This window comes from Macaca thibetana, chromosome 5 (assembly GCF_024542745.1).
Source record: "Macaca thibetana thibetana isolate TM-01 chromosome 5, ASM2454274v1, whole genome shotgun sequence".
In the NCBI taxonomy this organism is placed as follows: Eukaryota; Metazoa; Chordata; class Mammalia; order Primates; family Cercopithecidae; genus Macaca; species Macaca thibetana.
In genome coordinates this window covers 98,488,689-98,515,814 of record NC_065582.1, presented here as the reverse complement: position 1 = coordinate 98,515,814, position 27,126 = coordinate 98,488,689, and the positions used below count along the sequence as shown (strand labels likewise).

Sequence of the window (27,126 nt, the reverse complement as noted above, 5' to 3'; positions counted from 1 at the left end):
GGTTCACTAAAACTGATATTTAATACCAAAATGTCATTGTTAACTTATGTATTTATCAACCAGAGAAACAGGTCAGTAAAAGATATAAAGAAGTTTATTTTGTGTATTTGTTTTTATAACAAGTAATCAACGTATGTGATTTTGGGGACTGGTTAGGTAAGTCCAAAATATGTAGAGCTAACTATCAGGTAGAGCAGGAGGGAACTTTTGACAAGGGTGGTATTTCTATCTTCAGGAAGCCTCAACTCTGCTTTAAGCTTTTTTAAACTGATTAACTCAGACTCATTCAGATTACCTAAGATAATATCACTTAAAGCTAACAGACTATGGACTTTACATGTAGAGAAGATACTTTCACAGCAACACTTGGGTTAGTGTTTGAATAATTGGGGCTTGTAGCCTAGCCAAGTTGACATATAAAACAAACAAACAAACAAACAAACAAAAACAAAAAATCAGCCAGGTATGGTGGCGTATACCTGTAGTCCCAGCTACTCAGGAGGCTGAGGCAGGAGGATTGCTTGAGCCCGGGACTTTGAGGGGTAGTGCATCATGACTGCACCTGTGAATAGCCACTAGACTCCAGCTTGGGCAGATAATAAGATACCATCTCGTAAAGTAAAACAGTTATAAATAATATTTGCTAACATTTTAAAAGAATATCATTTTCCTGACATTATACTAAGCACTTTACATGCATTAATTCATTTAATCATCACCACAACCCAAGTGCAAGATTATTATTCATAGTTTACTAATGGGAGAACAAATGCAAAACACTCATTCTGCAGTGGAACAATAGAAAAAACATTGTTGTAAGTCATTTTGAAGGACAGAACTTAGAACCCAAAGTATTTTTATGATGAGTCAAAATTGTGGTATGTTCTGATATGAATTAATTTTTCAGAAGGTTTTACTTTAAGATATTGATAATTTCTATGCAATTCTTTCACATCTTAAAAAAATCTCAAGGTGATTCTAGCCTTAAATAATATGGCTGTTCAAGATACAGTCTTAAATAATATGGTTGTACAAACAAACTGCTTGGTGGTTGCACAGTTTTTCTTACAATAAAGAATTCAGATGTAGGAATATTATTGAATATAAACAATTGAAAAAGATAAACTATTACATTTACACTAGTACTTCAGAGCACTTGATATATTTAAATGAGAATCAGCATGAAGTATGTTCAATAGCATGAGGACTAGTGACAGATCAAATTCGGGGTTTTCTATACTCAAACTGTGTGACCTTGAAAAGTGCAATGGCAGTAATAATAATACTTACGCCATAGAACTTTTCTGAAGGGTAAAAACAATACAGTAAGAGTCAATAAACAGTTAGTGCAGAATTGTGTCTATCATGTCATTTAAATGTTTGTTAAATAATTCTTTTGCTAGGTTAAGCTTTCTCAGTGGGTTGTTCCATGGTAGATACATGGATCCTGGATATTTGGAACAGAAAATGGAAACGTGAACACTCTACCAAGTCAAAAGCAAATTCTCTTTTTTAAGGCTGCAATTTGCTGATTGATAGTAAACTATTTTGGTGAACTGGAGTGGTGATCTCAAATGTAATAAATATGTATAAATAAAATATAATACAAGAATATCAAAGACACATTATTTATAACTGCTCTAGGCACTTTCAGTTATTTAAATGTTTTAATTTTGCATGAAAGACAAAAATGCCTCTTCTGGTGAATCTTTGGTAGTTTTGTGAAATTTATTAACATATAAAATATATTGCTTTTTTATGCTTTAGCAATGATTTTATAAACTAAAAAGTAAAACAATGATTGAAATTCAGTAATTAAATAAAATTATTTTGATGTAGCCAAACTGGAGAAAAGGAGTAGTTTAAAATTTTAGTGTTTAGATTTTGTATCTCAGTTTATTATGAATCTGAAAGAAACATTTTAGGGAATACAGCAATAATAGAAAGTCATTTCCTATAATAGCATAGTTTTTGTGGTGTAATAAAAGGTTACATGACAAGGTCAGACTACTTCATTTCAAAGCTAAAAATGATTTCTACACTGCTCTGAGGTTTGCAGATCTCTGACTGAGTGGTCCCTGGAAGCCTTGTTCATTTTGGTGTTTATATATTTAATGACTATCTAGAAATAAATAAGACTAGTGCTTAGAACCAAGTTTTAGGATGAGCAATTTTTGTGACTATCACGTATTTTTTCTTCTTTTAAAACCTGTAATTAAACATTGGTTTCTCAGGCCTGAATCATCCTTTTCTTATTAACTGATGGTTACTGACAACTGACCTCCACTAGGTACAGTTCCAGTAGTTGTTAAGTGACCCTGATCTTGGCCAAAAGGCCTCATCTGTCTAGAAATAAATGGGCACTTTTATTTTACAGTTAGCCTTGCTCTGATACTCTCTAGTGACAGAAGCTTAAGATGGAATATTCTGCACTTCATGCAATACATTAACAACAAAAATTCTTTTCACAGAAGAGCAAATTTAGGATATAGCTTTTTATATTGTTGCCTCAAACTGTTATTTATATCCATGGTTGGAAATAATCGTGAAAAATGTATCATTGATTTTTCAACCCATGGATGCTGCAAATCTATTTGAATATGGAATGGCTTGACGCTGTCCCATGTTTTTTACATTACATTATGTTATAATTGTCTGCTGTTCCATAATTTACCTTTATAAAATGTATAAGTGAATAAAATTTTTTATACATTATTAACATTAACTTTATAAGTAAAATTAAATAATGGAGTAATTAAAACTTGACTGTTCCTGTTTGTCGCACTCCGTTTTTTTGTTTGATTCAAATATCACTTCCAGCGCTATCCATTTTGTTTTTGAGATGGAGTCTCGCCCTGTGGCCAGGCTAGAGTGCAGTGGCGCGATCTTGGCTCACTGCAACCTCCGACTCCCTGGATCAAGTAATTCTCCTGCCTCAGCCTCCTGAGTAGCTGGGATTATAGGCACGTGCCACCACGTCCAGCTAAGACAGGCTTTCACCATGTTGACCAGAATGGTCTTAATCTCGTGACCTCATGATCTGCCCACCTCTGCCTCCCAAAGTGATGGGATTACAGGTGTGAACCACTGTGCCCAGCCAGCACTTTCCGTATTTTTTTGTTGTTGTTGTTAGTTTTTTGTTTTTTGGTTTTTTTTTCTTAGGAGGCGGAGTCTCACTCTGTCGCCCAGACTGCAGTGCAGTGGCCTGATCTTGGCTCACTGCAACCTCAGCCTCTTGGGTTCAAGCAATTCTCCTGCCACAGCCTCCCAAATAATTGGGACTACACATGCATGCCACCATGTCCGGCTAATTTTTTGTATTTTAAGTAGAGACGGGGTTTCGCTATCAGTTTTTATTTTCTCTACTTTCATTTTCATTGGCAAATTTTTTCCTTACATTGTCTATTTGTTATAAAATGTCACATAAATTTATCACAAGGGGACAAGGAAGCAATGCAACTACACATTATGATTTATGTACTTGAACTGAGTAAGTAATGCCTAGTTATCAATAATTGACAGAATTTGAAAGAAGTGATGTGTGTGTCACTGATCATGATGTACCTCTTTTATTTACATAGTGATTTGTGTACTGAAGTGCTACTAAAGAAGTTTGTACTTTATACAATTACAGTTGGTATACCATGTGAACTGCAATTTGAACCCTGTTTTTGGGAGGTGACTGGTGTTATTTAACTAAACCATGTAACTGAAATTTTTGCATGTTAGAACCATGTAAAAAGAGGACTGAATATACACTATATATATTCAATTTCATTCATTATCAGAAATACATAAATTGAAGTTACAATGCCATACCACTATACACTTAAAAGAACGGCTTTGGTAGGCAGAATTCTAAGATGACACATGACTCCAGCCCTTAACTTTTCTTCACTGGGAAGATGATAGGGCATCACTGCTGTGATTGTTAGTTGGCAAAAGGGATTTTGCAGATGTAATTAGGGCTACTAATAAGTTGACTTTGAGTTAATCAAAAAGGAGATAATCTGGGTAGACGTAACCTAATCACATGAGCCCTTTAAAAGCAGAAAGAATTTTTTTTTTCCCTAGTTGGTAGCAGAAGAAGAAATCAGAGATATTTAAAGCGCGAGAGGGCTTCAATGTGAAGGATGTTCCCCACTGCTGAGATGGATGGGCCATAGGCCATGAACCTGTGAGTAGCCCTAGAAGCTCAGAGTGGTTCCTAGATACAACAGCTAGCAAGGTAAAAGGAGACTCGAATCCTGCTACTAGAAGGAAGTAAATTGTGTTAACCTGAGTAAGTCTGGAAGTGGATTCTTCACACAGAGACATTAGATAAGAGCGCAGACTCATTGATACCTTGATTTTGGCCTTGTAAGACCCTAATCAGGGAACCCAGTTGAACCCAGCTGGATTTCCGATCTCCAGAACTGTGAAATGATTAATGGATGTTATTTTAAGCTGCTAAGTTTGTGTTAATTTTTTATGCTGCAATAGAAAATTAATACAATATTAAAACTTTAATAAGAAAAAAATGACAAAACCAAGTGTTGGTGTGGATGTGGAACAGCTGAAACTCTTTCTCTATTGTTGGCAATGCAAATTAGTACAGACAGTTCTGAGTTGTATTTGGCAGTAGCTACTAAAGCAGAACATAAAACATGACTATATCCTAGAAACGATTACAGCTTCTTGATTTTTTTTCAATATAAATGTGTTTGTGCACTGTTTAAAAAAGTACAAGAATGTTCATAGACAATTGAAATAGCCCCAAACTGAAAATAGCTTGTGTTCATTATTAATGAAATGTATAAAGAAATTGTGGTATATTCACCAGTGGAAAGCCACACAGCTATGAGAATGAACCAACTGCTACTAGACATAGATGAATCTTATAAGCACACATTGAATGAAATAAAAAACACATAAAAGAATATGCTTGGGCCGGGTGTGGTGGCACATGCCTGTAATCCCAGCACTTTGGGAGGTGGAGGTGGGCGGATCATGAGGTCAGGAGATTGAGACCATCCTGGCCAACATGGTGAAACTCTGTCTCTACTAAAAAATACAATTTTTTTTTTTTAAATTTATTTATTATTATTATACTTTAAGTTGTAGGGTACACGTGCATAACGTGCAGGTTTGTTACATATGTATACTTGTGCCATGTTGGTGTGCTGCACCCATCAACTCGTCATTTACATCAGGTATAACTCCCAATGCAATCCCTCCCCCCTCCCCCCTCCCCATGATAGGCCCCGGTGTGTGATGTTCCCCTTCCTGAGTCCAAGTGATCTCATTGTTCAGTTCCCACCTATGAGTGAGAACATGCGGTGTTTGGTTTTCTGTTCTTGTGATAGTTTGCTGAGAATGATGGTTTCCAGCTGCATCCATGTCCCTAATTAGCTGGGCCTCATAGGACGTGCCTATAGTCCTAGCTACTCACGAGGCTGAGGCAGAAGAATCACTTGAACCTGGGAGGCAGAGGTTGCATTGAGCTGAGATCATGCCACTGCACTCCAGCCTGCGTGACAGAGCGAGACTCCTTCTCAAAAAAAAAAAAAAGGGCCTGGTGCGGTGGCTCATGCCTATAATCCCAGCACTCTGGGAGGCTGAGGCGGGCGGATCATGAGGTCAGGAGTTCAAGAGCAGCCTGACCAACCTGGTGAAACCCCGTCTCTACTAAAAATATAAAAATTAGCCAGCATGATGGCGGGTGCCTGTAATCCCAGCTACTCGGGAGACTGACGCAGGAGAATCCCTTGAACTTGGGAGGCGGAGGTTGCAGTGAGCCAAGATCGTGCCACTGCTCTCCACCCTGGGCGACAGAGCGAGACTCCATCTCAAAAAACAAAACAAAACAAAACTAAACAAACAATAAAACAAAAAATGCTCCCAAAAGAATATGATCCCGTTTGTATAAAGGTCAGAAATAGGCAAAACTTCTTTATGGTTCTATAAATGATGATAGTGAAGTTCAGAGGCTACAGTAGTGTTTGAGAAGGGGTACCACAGGAGGATTTAGGGTGCTGGTGATGCACTGTTTATTGATCCTGATGCTGACTTAGCAGGTGTGGTCATGTTGCAAAGATTCATTTAACTGTATATGTATAACTTGTGCACTTTTCATTCTTGGATGAAAAGCTGTTTTAGAAAAGGACTATAAACTGTTGGCAATACCTTTTCCATCCTGGGCTTTAAAAAAGAAAAATTGCCCAAGGTCATATAGCTAGTGAGTGAAAAGACTTAGAGCAGAAAATATTTAAGGATAATTTAATAATTAATGTTTTAGTAGAATTAGATCTTTTATTAGACTAAATATAGAAAGGGAAAAAAGGAGAAGTGAGACTAGTTCATAAATAATTTTGACATTTACAATTTCTCGGTTTTTTTGAACAAACAGTTTGCCGGGAGGACTCGTATCACTCTGTCGTCTCATGTGCTGCAGTAGTTCTTACTCCTATGGAACCAACAATAGAAATGAAGAAAAGAGAAGAACCAAAATTTCCTGAGCCTTCCAAACAGTGAGTTGTTCATTTAATTTTTCAAGGCCTTGTAAAATCAATTAGATAACTGATAAGAAAATGTGATTTATAATAAATGTGTTAATATTAGTATAAAGAAAGAAGAAATAAATTTTGTGCATTAAAAAATAATCTCTTCTATTTTGTCTCAATGAATAACTTCTGTCTTCAATTGTGATCTTAATGATGGCGCTATCAAATGGAAATTGTTTATATCCTACATACCTCACACTATTATTTCGAGAATTGAAAGATAGATGTGAACATATGACAACACAGTATAAATGCCAAGATAGTGATTAACTCAAAACTCTTGTCAATGACAGAAGCCAAATGTTAACTGGTTTCAGAAAAAAGAATCAAGAGTGCTGGTGGTTATCGGCTCATGTAATTTATAAAGTACAAAGGTAGCAATTTCTTCAAGTACAGTTTTGGTTCTCAAATGATATCATCAAGGGTCATTCTCTCTATCTACATCTTTTTGCTTTACTCTTCTGTCTGGGGTTTTCATTTTCTGGGAGGATCCTCTAGTGGTGATATTGCTGCCTTCAGCAGGAACCGGGATTGATTTTCATTTTCTCTACAAATCCAGTGGAAGGAGGTAATTTCTCATTCCTTTTAATCAAAGCAAAAATAACCCAGATTTGAGTGTCATTGGATTGGCTTTGACTAGCTTGGCTTGTTTGACATGGCAATTCTGAAACAATCACTATATCCAAAAGCATTTAGTGGTGATTGACTAGATAATTTGTTGTTGCATGACAAGCCCTGGGACACAGAATGAAATGTGGAGGGGAAAAGTGATTCCACAATTGACATATTGGTAATATTGATAAAAGAAGGCAGAGATAGATGAGGTGTCAAAATAATGGATGTTCAATATAGGTAATATTATCACCATTAATTTTAAAAGTCAGAATTCTTTATTATATTTAAATCATAAACATTTAAATACTAAAATATAATGTATGTATCTTTATTTCTTATTTTAAATGATTTTTTACCTACTTAATTTTATTTTATGTTATTTGTTCTGGCTGTGCTATTGAGAGGCTGTATAACTCAGTGGTTAGGAATCCAGGCCTTGGGCAGATTCTTCCCCCAACTCCCCCAATTTTCTTAACCCCTGGGCACTGTGGCTTGCACCTATAGTCACAGATACTCACGAGGCTGAGGGGGAAGGATCATTTGAGCCCAGGACTTTTAGGCTGCCAAGAGCTATGACCATGTCACTGCCTTACTCCAGCTTGGGTGACAAAGCAAGACTCTGTCTCTAAAATAAATAATAAATAAACCTTCTTAACCTTAGTTTGTTTGTTTCTTTTTAATGTGGGAGATACTTTACCTCATAATGCAATGCCTAAAACATAATAGAGAGGCAAGAACATATAAATTGTGTAATTTTTTTGCAACAAACATAATTGTCAAATAGCCACATCAACTGTTTATAAATGGAGTTACTAAAGCCGTTTATGATATCAGTTTTGTGTATTTTGGATTTCCCATAAGAAAAAAAATACTAGATAGGGCTGGGCACGTTGACTCACACCTTTAATCCCAGCACTTTGGGAGGCCAAAGCGGGCAGATCACTTGAGGTCAGGAGTTCGAGACCAGCCTGACCAACATGGTGAAACCCTGTCTCTATGAAAAATACAAAAAAACTAGCCAGGCATGGTGGCAGGCACCTGGAATCCCAACTACTTGGGAGGCTGAGGCAGGAGAATCAGTTGAACCTGGGAGGCAGAGGTTGCAGTGAGCTGAGATTGTGTCATTGCACTCTGGTCTGGGTGACAAGAGCGAAACTCCATCTCAAAAAAAAAAAAAAAAAAAGAAAAAAAAAATAGTAGTCATAAAATAATCACCCACCAATATAAAACTAATGCTGGAAGTTGAGATATTGTCTTTGGATAATAAATATTTCTTTTTAATTTAGGATGGAATTACTTCTTTAAGTAAATTTTCCCCTTGAATTTTACGGTCTTCACATATAAATTCATAAATCATTGACTCTTTAAAATATAGGATTCATAGTGTCATCTAATTCAGAACCCAGTAAATTTGTTGCTAAGAATAACTGAAATAGTCATCTCAGAATATATAAGACTGTACATAAGAAAGAATATGTAATACATAATTACATCACTTTAGAAAGTAAAAAACATTTTATGACTGAGATATTTGTATTATCTAACCAATGTTTAGTTATATTCTGATGATAAATATTTTAGTTTTGACAATTTGTTATTAAATATTCTCATGTATTTATTAGTTTTTAGACATTTGATAAGGAGAAATAAGAATTAGGAACTCCTACTAGGAATGAAGTATAAACTTTTCAGCATAGCAAGTGATAGGGAGAAACTATCTAAATCTTTAAGAAGGAAAGCTATATTGCGCCTTACAGTAGGAGAGGACCAGAGCGTTCCACTTGTTGCAATATCTAAAATTCATCTTAATTCAGGAAACAAAGATGGGGATTTTACTTCACTTCTGAGTTTAGTTTGATATGTACCTCATATGGAAAAGAAAAACTTGCTAAAAAATAGAATATTCTATGTAATCCAAAAAGAATGTACAATTTTCAAATATTTAATCATAAGCATAGAATGCTGGGGTCAAAGCTTTGAGAGTGACTGTTCACAATAGTCAAGTCATAGAATCAACCTAAGTGCCCCTCAACAGATGGTTGGATAAAGAAAATGTGATATATATATACACCATAAAAAAAGACTGAAATCATGTCTTTTCAGCAACATGGATGGAGCTAGAGGTCATTATCCTAAGTGAAATAACTTAGAAAATCAAATATCACATATCCATACTTATAATTGGGAGCTCAATAATGGGCACACATGGACACACAGAGGGGAATTATAAATTCATAAAAATCCTACTATTAAAAGTATGCCCAAATATCCAGCTACACTCAGCATGTTCCTCAAAACTCTACTTTTCTCAAGTCGGTTCTATGTAAATGAGCATTTCATGAAATGTACATAGAGCTCAAACTCTGAAGAGAATGAAAGAATAACCATGATTGGCTTTGGATTATATTTTGTATTAATACTTTGTGAGAAATATGCTTGTTGAAATGCAAATATTCTGTACATACCATACCTCAACGTCTGAAATGAAGGGATTTTTATGCCCATTGTAAAGTTAGAAATGCAGAGGTAAAATAAAAATTAATCTATTCTTTGTCCATGTCCACGTTTTTATATTATTTTATATAAATAAATCTAACCTTAGGAATAGATTTGATTCATTGTTGACTCTTGCGTAAATGAAGCATTACTTAAACGTATTGTCATTTACTCCAAGTTTCAAGACCTCTTTGTAATGCTTCAATTTCTTGTCATGAAGTAGGTTCAAGAAGCTCCTTCTGAAAAGTCACAGATGTTATCATTTAGTACAAAAGTCTTATTTTTAAATAATTGCTAACACTAACCTATTTTATTCTTAGAGGGTACTTAACACAGGTTTAAAGTTTTGTCAGCTCTTTTTGTTTATTTATCTGAATGAATAGTACATGTTAGATTTGGAACAGTTAAGTACTCTCTCTAAGGTCACCGCTTTAGTCTCCTAAAGTTGTTACACAAACTCTGTAGTTATATTGAAGAGACAGCAAAGAATAATATTACAAGCTGATCTCCAATTTTCCTTGACAATCTTCAGGGGAACATATTTATTTATGCTTTTAGGCAGATATGTATTTGTTAATTTATCAAAAATAGGTAATTCTTGAGTGTCTGCTTTGTTCTTGGCACTGTGCATAGTGATAGAGATTTTGTGTTGAAAAGCAGGTGAAATCTCTTCTCTACTAAAAATACAAAAATTAGCTGGGCGTGGAGGTGCATGCCTATAGTCCCAGCTACTCGAGAGGCTGAGGAAAGAGAATCACTTGAACCTGGGAGGTGAAGGTTGCAGTGAGCCGAGATTACGTCATTGCATTCCAGCCTGGTGACACAGCAAGACTCTGTCTCCAAAAAAAAGAAAAGAAAAGAAAAGAAAAGAAAAGAAAAGAAAAGAAAAAAGCAAAAGTGTAGCTGTGGCTATAATGTAGAGGTGTATCTCATTATAATCTCATTATAAGGGCTGGTAAGAGGTTGTAACATAGCCAAGGAGGTCAGGTAAAATGTCCCTGAGGAAGTGACTCTTGAGCTAACGTCTACAGAATATTAGTTAACTAACTGAAAAAACAAAATAGCTTCTTAAAGTATTCTGTGATGGGTGGGAGTGTGGAGAAATTGAAGGAAGGCTTGTGGGAGGAAAAGGAAGCCAAATTATGTTAGCAGGGCCAAGCAACATGGTCAGATTTGCCTTTTGAAAACTTTGTTTGGGCCGGGCACGGTGGCTCAAGCCTGTAATCCCAGCACTTTGGGAGGCCGAGACGGGCGGATCACGAGGTCAGGAGATCAAGACCATCCTGGCTAACACGGTGAAACCCCATTTCTACTAAAAAATAGAAAAAAAAAAAAAAAACTAGCCGGGCGAGGTGGCGGGCGCCTGTAGTCCCAGCTACTCGGGAGGCTGAGGCAGGAGAATGGCGTAAACCCGGGAGGTGGAGCTTGCAGTGAGCTGAGATCTGGCCACTGCACTCCAGCCTGGGCGACAGAGCCAGACTCCCTCTCAAAAAAAAAAAAAAAAAAAAAAAAAAAAAAAAAAAAAAAAGAAAACTTTGTTTGTTTGTTATAGAGAATGAATTAGGTATGGTTGGGGTAGTGGTGAAATGGAGCTGGCTTAGGAGAGCCAATTTGATAGCAGATCTCCCCAGCTCTAGATTCAGTGACTTCACACTGAAAGTTTGAAATCAGCCATGGTGGGTGTAGTTACATCATAGCATTGGGAATTCTACAAATGAGGACTTTCCTCCTCTCCAGGAGAGCTAGTTAAATAGTTATCAGTACATTACTAAATGGAGGACAGATTGAGTGGCTACAGTGAGATCATTTAGGTGATTGCTGATAGTAGCTTGGACTAGGGTGCTGGCATTGGGGATGGGGAAATGTGAAAAGAGAACTGTGTCAATATATATTTATGAGCAGTGGCAAGTTAAATACAGTTATTAAACTAATAACTTACAATACATTGCTAAGTATTTGCAGTAAGAATGAAAATGAGAAATTATCTTCATTACTAATTGTAATTATGATAAATATATAATATTGTGAAAATCCTAACATGTTATCTTGATTTAATAATAGTTTAATGAATGGAGAGTCATGATATTCTTTTAATTTATGTTGAGTATTATATCAATTGAACTATAAGTGTAACATGCACACACATAAATGCACTTTGCATAAAATTCCTTTCTGAATCATTGTCATTGATTCTTACTGAAACTATCCACAATATAAGTAAGTTCCACCTAGGTTCTTATGTAAATTCTTATGATTCTTTACTAACAATTTTCCTTCATTTACCCTCCATCACTTGGTGCCTTCAAATTCTTCCATTTAAAAAATTTGATACTGAGGTATGGATAGCATAAATATCAGGATAATACTATGATTAGGAAACAGCCTTCTTCCTCATGCAGGCATTCAAAAGAAATGGATAGTGTTTCATGATTTCAGTCAATTCAAGGGTGGAAACAACTATCTGAGGAAAACAGTGAGGAGATAAGATTTCCATGGTGAAAGCTGTTGCCTAAATATGGGTCTCTTACACAGCTTTTGGAGGAAGTTAAGGTTGGAAGGAGAAACTTTCTAACCTCAAATCTACAGTGGATTTTCAGAAGAATCATTCAGTGCTTCAGATGTGTTCTCTGCAGTTGGAAGCACAAGGGACACATGTGGATTCATGCCTGAGCAATTTAGACTGCCCAGAAAACCTAGAGGGTGAAAAATGGCCAGCTGTGAAAGCAGCACCATCTAGGACTCTAGAGTTAGTCAGAGAGGCTGTAGTATTTTTGTGAATTATCTGAAGGATGAGGATACCCCATAAAGAAGGATAAAGGACTCTCTTGCAACCATGACTAGGGAACTACAGAATACTGGCCCAGAAGGAGACCTTTGAAAAGATCACTTGTGGGCCCATTTACTAGCCCCTAAAGCCAGTTAAATCTCCTCTGACCGAGTACCACTCCCCCAACCTTTCACTCTGGTAGCAGGAATACACTAGCTATACCACTGAGGAAGCTTAATCTTCAGGGGTCAGCTTTACACTGGGCCCCATATAAAGCCCTAGAAGCGATCCTGGAAATTTTTCCTTCTTTTCTCCTGTGTGTGTGTGTGTGTTTGTGTGTGTGTGTGTGTGTGTATGTGTGTGTTTTGAGATCCCTCCAGATTTTATAAACTTCAGGGCTCACATAACCTGGATTTATCCCTTTGTACCATTGCCATTAGATCTGGGCACTCGGGATTCTTGCCTTGGGCCCTGCATGTGAGAGAACTGTGTCACATCCCTTCTCCAGCTGCTCCCCCTTCCATAAGATGTCTTTCCAGAAGGCCAAGGGCTCCCACCCACTAGGAGACTATGCCTTCACCACTCACTCTGTACAGAATTCGCTGCTCAAATGGCCCTAGGTCCTCCCCTCTGGAAGACCACATAACCCACAACCCATGGGCTGCAGAGGAACAGTCTATCACTGGTAGTGGTGGAGAGAGCTTAGAGGGTTGGTGGGGGCATTTACCTTTCTGACTGCCGGGCCTTGGTGGAAAGACAGCCAACTAGATGTTTTGTCAACTATGCTGTATCACTGGTACCTTGTGAAAGGACTGATTGCCATCAACCTTCTGTATTTTTTTATGATCTCTATTCAACCTTTTGGAAAGATATGAGCTCATTATTTACTGGTTTATAAAAAAACAACAACAACTAAAGAAGGGTTTCAAACGTCAAGAACCAGTGGATTTTAATATGAAAAATAAAAATGTTTAAAAATTCCCAGAGAAACTGCTGCCCTTGATTGACAATGTTGTTATTTTATCTCTCTGCTGTTTATTGCTCCTTAGTGAGTCATAATATTTGGTCCCTTGTGCAGTTACCCTGTCAAGGCAAGAAATCCTATTGTAATGTTTGCATCTAGTTTGACAATCCTTTGTACATTGAGCACACAAATGCTATTTTTCAGATAAGTTAGGACAACCTGATAATATGACTGAAGTGTTTCAGCTCACCAGTGCAGTACAGTTATCATTGTACTCTTTATAGTGTACTATAAATACAGATTCGTCAGATCACTGAAAAAGATTGCAGGTGCATCACCATTGTTGTGAAAGTAGCTCTTACGTATGCAGAAAAGGCGTGTTGCCAGCTTTCAATTCCCCCTGCTAACCTCATCCCATGGAAAAAAATCAATTTACAAATACATAAGATATTTTATTTGAATATGTTCTATAATTTAGGTTTTAGCATAAGTCTTCTAGTAATACTATAAATAAATGCTATATAACCCAATATTGATTTTCTACTTTTCCCCTTCCAGGGGAGATTGACTAGCAGAAAAAGCAAAAACTTTGAAATCTAAAACATCTCATCTCTATTTGGCAGTTAGATGACATGGAGCAAGGAGCAGGTACTACTGTTATTGAAATCAAGTATTCTTATATATGTAATAAAGACAATAGCACCTGTTTTGTAAGGTCATTTTAAAAGTATTCAATTTTCAAAGTAGAGCAGGTAGAATAATGCTGGGCACCAAGAAGAAACACAATAAAAATTAACAGATTTAATATCTCTTTTGTGAGGAATTTGGGCATAAGAATAAGGGATTTGACCTATAAGAATTCATAATGTTCTATGGCATTTGTGCTTTTAGATATTTCCTCAAATTTGCCTATTCACAATATGTGATTATTTGCTCATTTTTAGAAGAAAGTATTATCTTTTTTTTTCATCTGTTAGATTACATCCTTTTACAACAAATGTTTCCTGTTTTTTTTTTTTATCTTCTATTTTGTTTAGAATAGCAATAACTAGTAGGTACTCAAAAAATACCTGAGAATTGGTTAATTTTTGTTTACTTTTGAGGTAGAACACATTTTCTTTTATTTAGAAGGTAGAACCAACCATGAAAGCTGTCCAACATTATCGAATTTTTAAAAATTAGATTTGATATTTACTGTTAATATTTTAATATTAACATATTTAACATTTGAATAATTAATATTGAAAATATCACAGGGAATTCAAACAGTAATTTTGTCATCAGTATTGAAAAGAAAGATCTGAAAACTTGAAGTCTAGAAACCTGATTGCCAGCCCTGGAAAAGTGCCATGTTTTGCTGCATGCTAATTCTCTTAACTGTGAAACAAACATTAGCAACACAGTGAAATTCTAATGAGCAAAAGTCTGGTAATGCCTGTTGTAAAATGTGAAGTAGCATACCTTACTTCTTTGCTTTATAGGGGCATCTAAAATAAACATTTATTAATATTTTTAATTATTTGAGTTAAAGAGTTCCCCTGATTGATGGAAAAATCAAAGTACTTGTAGACAGATTGATTCCTGTGTGTTTCTGTAATATTTGAAGACTTCTATTATAGTACCTATTAGACAGAATTACAATTGCCTATATTCTTCACTCTCTCTCACCAGATATTAAAGACAGGTATTTTTTGAGGACAGATGTTTCTATCATTTTCTTTTTTAAATCTTGGGTGCGTCGGATGAAATTTTACATTGTAAGCATAATTATGTGTTGAATTTATCAATTCATGTTGTAATCTATTGTTTAAATCTATTCTTTAAAGTAATGGATTTGTTTATTCAGTAGCACTTAAATGTTGTTAATATTAGGTGCCATGCTGTAATCTAAGCTTTGCAAACATTTATTCATTTAATCTTCCCAACAAGATTATATGTTATTATTATCTGCAAGCTACAGTTCAGACAACAAAGGCACATGGAGGTTAAGTAACTTGTCCAAGGTAACAGTTTAAGAAAAGAATAAATTGTACTTTCTTTCTTTTTAAAAAAAATTTTTTTTGGAGATGGAGTCTTGCTGTGTCACCCAGGCTGGAGTGCAGTGGCGCAGTCTCGGCTCACTGCAACCGCCACCTCCCGGGTTCAAACAATTCTCCTGCGTCAGCCTCCTGAGTAGCTGGGATTATAGGCATGTGCCACCACACTCGGCTAATTTTTGTATTTTTAGTGGAGACGAGGTTTCACCAGGTTAGTCAGGCTGGTCTTGAATTCCTGACCTTGTAATCTGCCTGCCTCAGTCTCCCAAAGTGCTGGGATTACAGGCATGAGCCACCATGCCGGGACTGTACTTTCTTTTAAATTACTTTAGTTATTGAATTTAGAATCTGACACACTGTGAAATCATTCTTTTTATTTCATATGAAGTTCTTTTTGTAGATTTTTATAATCTAAAAAATATGAATGTCATTATAAGCCAATAATGCTTAAGATGATTCCCATTTGTAGATCAACATAATATAAAAGAAGAATATAAGTAACAAAATTCTTCACTGTTGATTATCACAGTCGGTACCTCTTCATTTATGTGTATGTTTTTCTCTCAAAAGAGCCAGGAGGAAAACTTTTTTTCATGTTTTGTTCTACTTAGTGTCATTATTCATTTTACTAGCTATTTCTTAAGACTTTTTTTTTGTTTCTTTCTTTTTGATTATTACATTTCTTTGGAAAGTAGCTTTCTTTAAACTCATGTCAGTAAAGCTAAAATTACACATTTTGTCAGGAATAAAGAGGCACATATGAGCTTAGAGAACTAGTATAAGATGAAAAATATAACCAGGTGTTTTCCCCAACTAATATATCCATTTTAAAAATGTCACATGCATGTTTAGATATTATAATACCGTACACCAAAATATATCATCATTATTATTATTATTAAGATGGATTCTTGCTTCGTCACCCAGGCTGGAGTGCAGTGGGGCGATCTTGGCTCACTGCCACCTCCGCTTGCTGGGTTCAAGCAATTCTCCCGCCTCAGCCTCCCAAGTTAGCTGGGATTACAGGCACACGCCATCACACCCGGCTAATTTTTATATATTTTTTAGTAGAGACGGGGTTTCACCATATTGGCGAGGCTCGTCTTGAACTCCTGACCTTGTGATCCACCCACCTCGGCCTTCCGAAGTGCTGGGATTACAGATATGAGCCACTGCATCTGGCCCATGACTGACAATTTTATGTAACTATCTTGTAGTAAGGTGCTGGGATTACAGACATGAGCCACTGCATCTGGCCCATGACTGACAATTTTACGTAACTATCTTGTAGTACTAGTGTCAATGAATTCAAGCATTATAGAAGTAATAGGATCAAATGATCTTTAAAATCTTTTCCAATCCAGAGAATCTGTTCATAACCAGGTCAACTGCATTTTATTATTTGTATTATCATCATAGTTAAAATATTTTTTGTTTACAAACACATTTGTTTATGTGTTACATTTAGTTAATGACAGTTTAGATATAACATAAATTGGTTAATGACAGTAAGTTTGTACAGCTTTCAGGTAATGTTTATTTTTTATGTATCAAAACTAAGGTATAAAAAGTATTGTGTAAGATGCCACATTTTTTATCAAGTATTTTTTAGGATATATTCTATGTGTTTAAGTTATTCTATATTAATTATAATTTCACCCTGGGGATGATATTTTTCCTATTCTGTGGAAAGAGTTTTTGTATTTTCTTTCTGTCTTTACTCTATATTAGAATGTTCAAGTTTTTTTTTTTATACAGTGAATGTTGCACTTTTGAGATTCTGATAAATTAGGGTGGTGGCAAATTTCTACATATCCTATAAAATGTTATGTGGCACTTCTCTGTGTAAAATTGTTCATATGAAACTGCTCGGAGTGTCAAGTAGTTCATTACACTTTACTAAATTGAATTAAATTGTGATTCTTTTTTATGTGGGATGTCAAGAAATTAGCAAAGTTCTAAAATGTCAAGGATTTGTCATCTTAGATTTCAAACAAACAGCTATGCCATGTAGTGGAGATAATATAAATAAAATATACAAATTAAAATAGTCAACTCTTTTATAATCTAAATGTCTAAATCATTCTTTAATTATATCCTCTTTAAAATGGAACATTTAAAATAAATATTTTCTGCAGCCCTGTAATCTCTTACTTTTACATTCTAAGTTACTATTTGAACATTATTTGTATTGTATAATTTCAAGACATTTAATAAAATGAGCAATAAGAATTAAATATTAGTATATTTATAATAATTTTCTATTTTTAAATATTTTTGTGATTTAGAAGCTGTTCTATTATGTTAATATCAAGCTATAAACTCTAGTGTCTCCTAAACTAAAATATGTCACATTCTAGATACAAATGTACACAATTTTTCTCTCAGTAACACATCGTATTTTGGTATGTTTTATAATAATAAACTGATTAACTAAATAATGTCAAGGATTAAGTTAAGTATGTGAATCCCATGAGTCAATATGAGACAAATAATAAGCACTACAATGTATGTTTATACTCCTTTGTCCTGCGTACTATTTCTATTATATTATAAATAATTATGAAATTAATTCCATGGACCTGATGATCATCCACTCTGAATGGGATAATGTAGTAATGCTAGAGGCATAATCTTTTTATTTTCTATTTTGCCCTTTGAAATTCACAAATTTCAAGAGAAATATGCTCTTTATCTAAAAAACAAAGACAAAAATTATTGCATTATATTGAACGGTGTCCACATGCTTTACCATTTAATTGGAATAAGAAACAAAGTAGAAAGCATTTTTAAAATGAGTTAGAATTTACTTTCAAAAAATTATGATGTCAGAAAAATATAATGGGAAGCAGCTTGCTGATATTAGAGACAGCAATTTTATTATTTAAATTTAATATAGTTTCCATATATTTCACATCATTAATTACTTGGCAGTTTAAAATTTTTTGTATGATAAATGGCTACCATTTAAATTTAAAACTGAATACTTGATTAGGTGTTATAGTTATAAGATTAATGTGCCACAAAGAAAAATTATTCTCCTTATTTTAGAAATAAATAAGAAATGACTTGTTATATCTATTGTGGTATTATCCTGATTATTGATCACATGTTCATTCATACCTATAGCTGACCTGGAGGAGAAAAGAAATTATTAGAAGCTATCTAATACTCCCAGAAAAAAACTGAACCTGATTTATTTCACCCAGTTGCATCATGATAGGACTGGGGATGATACAGCAGAACAATACATGTTTTGTAGTTTTTATTTTCTTAACAAGGCTGAACAAGCTCTAAATGTCTTTTGATGACCTGGAAGCCTGGGAGAGTATTCTGTAACTACTCAGTGCACCATGGAGAGTGAACTGAGAGAAAAATGGAAGTAAAAAGCAAACTATATTCATTGCCAGGTGTTATTGAGCACACTGCTTTCTTTTCTTTTTTTTTTCTTTTTTTTCTTTTTTTTTTTTTAGTAGAGATTGAGTTTCACCATGTTAGCCAGGATGGTCTCGATTTCCTGACCTCATGATCCACCCGCCTTGGCCTCCCAAAGTGCTGGGATTGCAGGTGTGAGCCACTGCACTCAGCTGAGCACACTGCTTTCTAACTAATCCTGTTCAGAAACTTGGTGGGGTCGATAGACCAATTCATGCAATTTGGTCCATTTTGCATTCCTAAAAAGAAAGTTTGACTCTAGTTCTACTACGCCATCTTTCTACTATTAACATAGTGGATGACTCCTAGTGCCAGAAGAAATTACCTAAGTTTTAAGGTCAGGGGCACTCAAATGTATTTACTAATAATCAGTAATTTTTTAGATTTTAAATGACAGATACAAAACTTAAAAAGATATTAAGGGAATAAAAGGTAGATTAACAGAAATTTAAATTATGAATTTCTTCATGGAACTTTATTCACAATTTTCTTTTCTACATATTTTGTATATTTATGATCATTTTGTGACAATAAGAATGCTTTTGTTAAAATAGCTGTTGTGTAGACTTCATAAATCAGATATGTAGCTGGCATGAAAGTAACTCATTATTTCAATTTCAAGGATCAGAGATATAACTGGGCATGTTAAATTCATAGATATTAAACATTAATCCTTGATCCTACTCAAATTAAAATATCAACAAAAATCTTAATAAAATTTAACATTAAGATAGCAACATAATTTGATATCAATAATGTTGGTATTTAAAATTCATAAATGTTAGTATGCATTCTGTTGTAAACTAGCAATTCTAATTCTCATGCGCAGCACTATTATCTCATAGTAATAACAAGATTTTTCAAAAAACATACTAAAACCACCCATTAGGATGCATATGTTAATCTGAAAGCAGAAATTTGTCAAGTGTAAAATATTACATCTAAGTCATTTAAATTGAGAAAATGATAACAAATGTAAACTATTCACATAAAATCAAATGACCATGTTTATGATAAAATTTGTGGAATAAGTTTAATAGGTTTTACTGTATTTAAAATTAAAAGCTCATGGAAGTTGTATGTAAAAATGAACTATGTACTGGTCCCTGCACTGCCTTATGTTCAAGGGGGTTTGTTGGTAAGCTGTGAGATTAAAATTTCAGTCCATAATCAGTCGAGAATTGTATCAAAGAATTGAATGATATATGAAACCCCCTTTTTAAAAGTTTGGAAACATGGTGGGATTGCTATGGAAGACAGTATAGTGGTTTTTCAAAAAATTGAACATAGAATAACATTTGATCCAGCAATTCTGCTTCTGATTATATACCCAAAATAATTGAAAGCAAGATTTGAACAGATTATTTCTACATCCGCTTTCAGAGCAGTGTCGTTCACAATAGTCAAAAGGTAGAAGCAAACCAAATGTCCATCATCGTATATAAATACAATGGGATATTATTCAGCCTTGAAAAAGAAGTGAATACTGGCACACGCTACAACATGGCATAAGACATTGTACTTACCCAATGGGTTCATCTTACCCATTACACAGATACAGCCAATTCACTAAGACAGTGATGCTGCAGTAAAAAGGAGTTTACTAATTGTAGGACTAGCCAAGAAGTAAGACAAGAGTAATTGCTCAAATCAGTCTCTCCAAGAACTCAGAGGCTAGAGTGTTTATGGATAATTTGGCAGACAGCAGGCTAGGGAATGGATGCTGCTGATTGGTTGGGGATGAAATCATAGGGGTTCTGGAAACAGTTTTCATGTACTGATTCAGCCTCTGGGTGGAGTCCAAAGAATTGGTTGAGTCATGAGTCAGGGGTCCAAGTGGAGTCTGTCAGTTGCCAGAATGCAAAAGTCTGGAAAACATCTCAAAAGACCAATCTTAAGTTCTAAAGTAGTGATGTTATCTATAGGAGCAACTGGGGAAGTCACAAATCTTATGACCTCTGCCCACATGACTCCCAAGTAGTAAGGGATTATAGAAAAGCAAACTTGGGAACAATGCTAGTTATCTTTTAACCATTCCTCCTCCCATAATCCTAATCTTCTGGTCTTTCATTAGTCTTACAAAGGTGATTTCAGTTCTGGAACAAGGAAGGTGTCAGTTTAAGGGAGGGATTAATTATCAACCTTGCTTTGAAGTTAAACTATAAACTAATTCCTCCTATGGTTAACTTGGCCTACACCCAGAAATGAGCGAGGATAGCCAGCCTGTGAGGCTAGAAGCAAGATGGAGTCAGCCAGGCTAGACTTGTCTCACTGTTGTAATCTTTGCAAAGGCAGTTTCAACATTTTGCAAAATGAAATAAACCAGTCACAAAAGGACAGATATTTTTATTACACTTACAGAAGGTACCTAGAAAAGTCAAATTCATAGAGATAGAGAGTAAAATGATGTGTCCAGGGGTGGGGTGTATTGGTGAGCAATAGGGAATTATTGTTTAATAGGCGTGGAGTTTAAATTTGAGAAGATGAAAAAGTTCTGGTGATGGATGGTAATGATGGCTGCACAATAGTGTGAATGAACTGAATGCCACCAAACTGCATACTGAACAATTTTGAAAATTCTAAATTTTATATGATATACATTTGACCACACACACACACACACACGAAGTGGAGGACTTGGAGAAAGATATAGCAGATTCCAGATGCAATCTACTGAGTGCTAGTGCCAAGCTGATGGTGTTCACCAACAGAATAGCTGAACATGCAGATTTAAAAAGCCTATGTTAAGAGATTTATATTTCCAAACCAGACTTTTAGTACTGTGTTCAACATTCCACTCATCTCCTGTCTTTGGATGTCTCATAAGCATCACAAACTCAACATGGCTAATTGTGAATTTCCTGCCCTCCAGCCATCTCACCAGCTTAAATACACATTTAGGTGGATATATACATTATTAAGTGTCAACTAAAAATAAAAGAAAAAGTAGTTTGACAAGGACATTTTGCAAGACCTGTTTCTCCTAAAGAGTTAGCTATCTTGGTAAACGGTCCTACCATCCACTAATTATGTATTCCTGAAATAAAGGACTGAGCAGTGATATCAAGTCTCTCCTTCAGGTTCTCTATGATGCATTGTCACCACCTTGCCAAATTCCCAGCTGATCGTAGTAGCCACAAAGTGGCATTCCACATTTATTCGTGTCCCTCCTGCAATCCAGGTTCACAACTCAGAGATTTCAAAAATTAAATCTTCTCAAAACCATTACTATTAAAGCCAAATTTTAAAAACATGGTTAATAGGTCCCCCAGGACTTAAGTGGTCTACCTTCCTTTGCCCTCTCCCTTTGACCTATCTCAGACCAGTTCCTTTATTCTCTCTGCGCATACTGGCCCTCCAGTTCTCAATACATAGTCCTTTTTTTAACTCAGGGATTGAATATATGTTGTTTAGTTTATGTGGAATTCTCTTCTTCGTGTCTATACTGTCTATACTGGCTAACTTCTTTTCTTAATTTAACTTTTATTTTAAGTTTAGGGTACATGTGCAGGTTTGTTATGTAGATAAACATATACTATATACCTATGTGTCATGGGGGTTTGTGATACAGATTATTTCATCACCCAGGTATTAAGCCTAGTACTCATTAGTGATTTTTCCTGATCCTCTCCTTTCTTCTACCCTCCACTCTCTGATAAGCCCCAGTGTTTGTTGTTCCCCTCTATGTGTCCATGTGTTCCTATCATTTAGCTCCCACTTGTAAGGGACAACATACAATATATGGTTTTCTGTTCCTCTCTTAGTTTGGTAAAGGTAATTGTGTCCAGCTCCATCCACGTCCCTGCAAAAGACATGACATTGTTATTGTTTTCTTTGTCTTATTTTGTTTTGTTTTTCTAATGGCTACATATATACTGGCTAACTTCTATTCATCTTTTGGTTTGAAAAGTCCCTTCTTCAACTCAGAGGATTCTGTTACGTGGTCTACATTCTCCATTTTTTTTTTTTTTTTTTTTTTACTTTATTTACCACAGAAACAATTAATATGGAACCTAATCAACAATTGCAGATGTTCACAAATCAGAGGTCCTTTATTGTTTCACTTTTCCTTGATATTCAAATAAAAAATTCATGGGCTTTGATTCCAGGAACTGTGTTAAGTACAGTGGTTCCCACTCCCACCCCTAAATCTGGGAAAATTATAATTATAATCAATTCTTTTCCTCATGGTTGCCTCTTTTCCCAATATTCTCTTTTGCTTAAATTCTTGATCTATTTGGACTATTTTTTAACCTCTTATGTATAGGTTCCCTGACATTAGTGTCCTTAAGTTCTATTAAAGTCCTGACATGGACTGCTGCTCTCTTATTATAATTTTCCTCAGTCTTCTTTCTATCAGGACCTTTCTTCACTTTTCTACATTCACCCCTTGAATGCCTCATACTCACTTCAAAGTTGCTACTTGAAAACACATTGTGGCAAGTTGTAGTGGTCATCTAGACAGTTTTCAGCTTTCTTGAAATAGATGCCTTCTGTTTTGGGATCAGCAATGCACTTGCCACAGGTGATGAATCATGTCTGGTCTAAAACTTCACTAGTCGTGAAAACCTCATTTCTACTTTCTAGGTTTTTGTCTTCAGGTGGGTATCTGAGTTATGGACAAAGAGATACAATAGGAAGTCAGCCAAGGGCTTCCAAGAAATATTTTCCTCTTGATACATAGATAAAAACTGCTTTGGTTTTTTTTGCCTCATTCTCTCCCTTATGATTTGGGTTTTGTCTATGAAGACAATACAGTTAGACCTAGAGCACCCATCTTGAGACTAGAAGAGTACATTTATTGAAGTAAACCATAAGCTGAAAAGAAAGCCTATCCAACTTTTAGCTACTGGACTTTATGCTAGTTAGATAATATTAAATGTCTCTCTCTATATATAGAGAGAGAGAGACAAAGTCTCGCTCTGTTGCTCAGGCTGGAGTACTAAGGCATGATATCGGCTCACTGCAACATCTGCCCCACAGGTTCAAGCAATTCTCCTGCCTCAGCCTTCTGAGTAGCGGGGATTACAGGCACCCGCCACCATGCCCAGCTAATTTTTGTATTTTTAGTAGAGATGGGGTTTCACCATGTTGGCCAGGCTAGTCTCGAACTCCTGACCTCAGGTGATCCACCTGCCTCGGCCTCCCCAAGTGCTGGGATTACAGGTGTGAGCCACTGGGCCCTGCCGTCTCTATTTTTTAATACCTCTTTACAGGATATTCTGTTACATAATAATGAACACAGCCAGAATTCCTGTTTATTTTCTTTAACAGAGCAACTTAACTTAACTGTTTTTAGTTATCTGACTTAGATAATGCACAGAAGGTCATCTCATTAAGCAACGGAATAAGTCACTTTAAGAAAATCATAAGTGCACTTCTCTCACAATTTTAATGTATAGTAGTCATTTTATCTCTCTGTACATAATATTCCTTTCTATCATATACTTGTTTGTTCAGTACTTATCATATAGGTTTTTAAATTTGATGAAAGCAGGGATTGTTCCTCTTATTCATGGGTGCATTTGCAGGGCTATGCATAGCACCAGATTCTAAAAGGGCCTCAATAAGCATGTACGGAATAAAGAGCTGAGAGAATGAATATTTAATCTAGTGGTTTTATTGTTTTGTTTTGCTTTGTTTTGTTTTTTGAGATGAAGTCTCATTCTGACGCCAGGCTGGAGTGCACTGGCGCGATCTTGGCTCACTGCAACCTCCACCTCCTGGGTTCAAGCGATTCTCCTGCCTCAGCCTCCCAAGTAGCTGAAACTACAGGCATAAGCCACCATGTCCAGCTAATTTTTGTATTTTTAATAGAGATGGGGTTTCACCGTGTTGGCCATGCTGGTCTCCATCTTTTGATCTAGTGATCTGCCCGTCTTGGCCTCCCAAAGTGCTGGGATTACAGGCGTGAGCCACCGCTCCTGGCTTAATCTAGTGTTTTAATGAGTTGCAGTAGATATGTCAACACTTAGTAGATTGACTTCTTACAAGGACTACCATTTGAACAGTCTTGAATGTTCAGAATAGTTCATAACCCAGAAGAAATGGGGTAAGTTAGGCCTTCAGAGATAGCATGTTCCCTGTTCCTGAACCATCAATTGTGAGGAAATTTAAAATGAGTGCCTGGACTACATGATTGTTTAAGTCCTCTCTCTTTTTTGTTTGTTTGTTTGTTTGTTTGTTTGTTTGAGACAGAGTCTCGCTCTGTCACCCAGGCTGGAGTGCAATGGCCCAATCTCGTCTCACCACAACCTCCACCTCCGAGGTTCAAACAATTCTCCTGCTTCAGCCTCCCGAGTAGCTGGGATTACAGGCACCCACCACCATGCACAGCTAATTTTTGTATTTTCAGTAGAGACAGGTTTTGCCTTGTTTCAAACTCCTGACCTCGGGTGATCCGCCCACCTTGGCTTCCCAAAGTGCTGGGATTACAGGCGTCAGCCACCGTGCCAGGCCAGGTCCTCTCTATTTTGATATATTTCAGTCAAGAATGCCTCATATATTTAAAGATAATATGTATTAATAAAAGCCCTCTAAGTATGAATCTAGTAAATGTGGAGACCAAAATTGCATAAGAAATAATGAGAAGAGGTTTAAATGGTGGAAAATGAGACAACCTGAAAATAATTTGTTTACCTTACATTTTACAAAACTTAGGGTATAATTGCAATGTTTGAAAGGTAAAAAATAGAATGCTAGCTCTAAACATATGACATGTCACTTCAATTGTATATAATAATGTCAAAGAGGGTAATTTTCATAAGACTATATAAGAATATTATTGATTTTCCCTGAAGCCTTTTAGAATCATCAGTTAATGTAACAATTATATTTTTAAGCACCTTGTGCAGAGGAGAGGGATAGACATGTCAGGAGAGGTTTGAGGAAGGATTAATTTTGTAAATAGTCAGTTCACTAGTGAATATTTTATTGTATGGAAAATTTTACACAGAATCATAAATATAACGACTTAGATAATACATACCAGAATAATGAGACTGCCTTTTACTTTATTGAGTTTGGGATTAATAATTAATGTTATGGGTAGATAGTTCTCCAAATTCATGATTAAGTTTTCTCTGATAACAAAAGCCATTTTTTAACTTTTATTTCTTTCAAGAAGCATACCCTTGATTAATGTTTCAGTATATCATACAGGGTCATTAACATCAGTATACCAGAGGAAGATGAAGAGAAAATATTTCTGCATAGAGAAATGGTATATGACCTCAAGTGTTAGAAATGAATTCTAGTATCTTAGATCTCAGTCTCGTAAGTGAAAACCCTGTTTTTGAGCTGCAAGTGAGAACTAGTGTGCTATTTTAGGTTATACCCCTTTAAGACAGTTTCAGGGAGTATATAGGACAGGAGTAAAGAGCAGAGTCTTGGGAGCCAGCATTCTTATATCAGTTGAGTTTGCTAATCTTGGGCAAAGAGGGAAATTGCTAATAGGTAGGACTTCACTTCTAAATTCTTTTTCTATCACTTGAGAGTTTGGTGACCTTTCAAACTTGAACAAACTACAAAATTTCTTTGAATCTCAGGGATTTATACATTTGGAAATTTATGCCCAGTTTGTAGACTTCATTAGAGGGATAAAAACAAATGACTGCAAAGTATCTAGTATAGTTGGTGCTCAGTAAATGGTAGCTAGATATTTTATTGCAGACTACTTATTTTTCGCAAATAAAAGTTAAAATAAAATTCTACTACTAAATCAACTCCCTGTTCCCTAACACGTATGGTCCTAAGTCCAACATACATACTTTTACAACAGTTCATGACATAGACAGGAAATGGATTTATGGATATCCTGGGGTGGCATAGTTTTTTTTTTTTTCTTTTTTTAAAAAATACTAGTATTTTTCAGCTCCTGGTACAGCTTTGTTGATGCCTATATCCCTTGCTTTGGTTACTGACCCTGGGTCTCCTTTCCTGAGCACCTGATTTCTGTAGCTTCTGTTCATTCCCATTCATTTCAGATGCTCTTATAACTTCTAGTTTCTAATCTTAATCTAGCTTCAACATTACCCTGCTTGCAAATATACTAACAATTAAAATGACTTGATTCTTCTCTGTTATCACAGTTCTGGTCTAGTTTTTCCTTGTAACAGTTTGTATGAACACTAATGTGGTGGGCAACCCTCCCTTTCAATTTTAGAGAATTGGATTCTATATTGGATAGTCATTTAAATTTTTGAGTCCTCAAAACCAACCTTTTGTTGAAATGGTTAATAACTTTGTCAAGCATGTTGTGACTAGAGAATA

General features: G+C 35.6%; 1 protein-coding gene across 8 annotated transcripts in view; it reads left to right on the top strand.

Annotated features, from left to right (window-relative positions):
* The window catches only part of CCSER1 (coiled-coil serine rich protein 1), a 1,438,304-nt gene that overhangs the window by 303,876 nt on the left and 1,107,302 nt on the right, over positions 1-27,126 (top strand). For all 8 annotated transcript variants that reach the window (XM_050790436.1, XM_050790437.1, XM_050790435.1 and 5 more), the window contains exon 5: positions 6,389-6,509. In XM_050790436.1, coding sequence (XP_050646393.1) covers positions 6,389-6,509 — 121 coding nt within the window. The remainder of the gene's footprint in view (positions 1-6,388; positions 6,510-27,126) is intronic.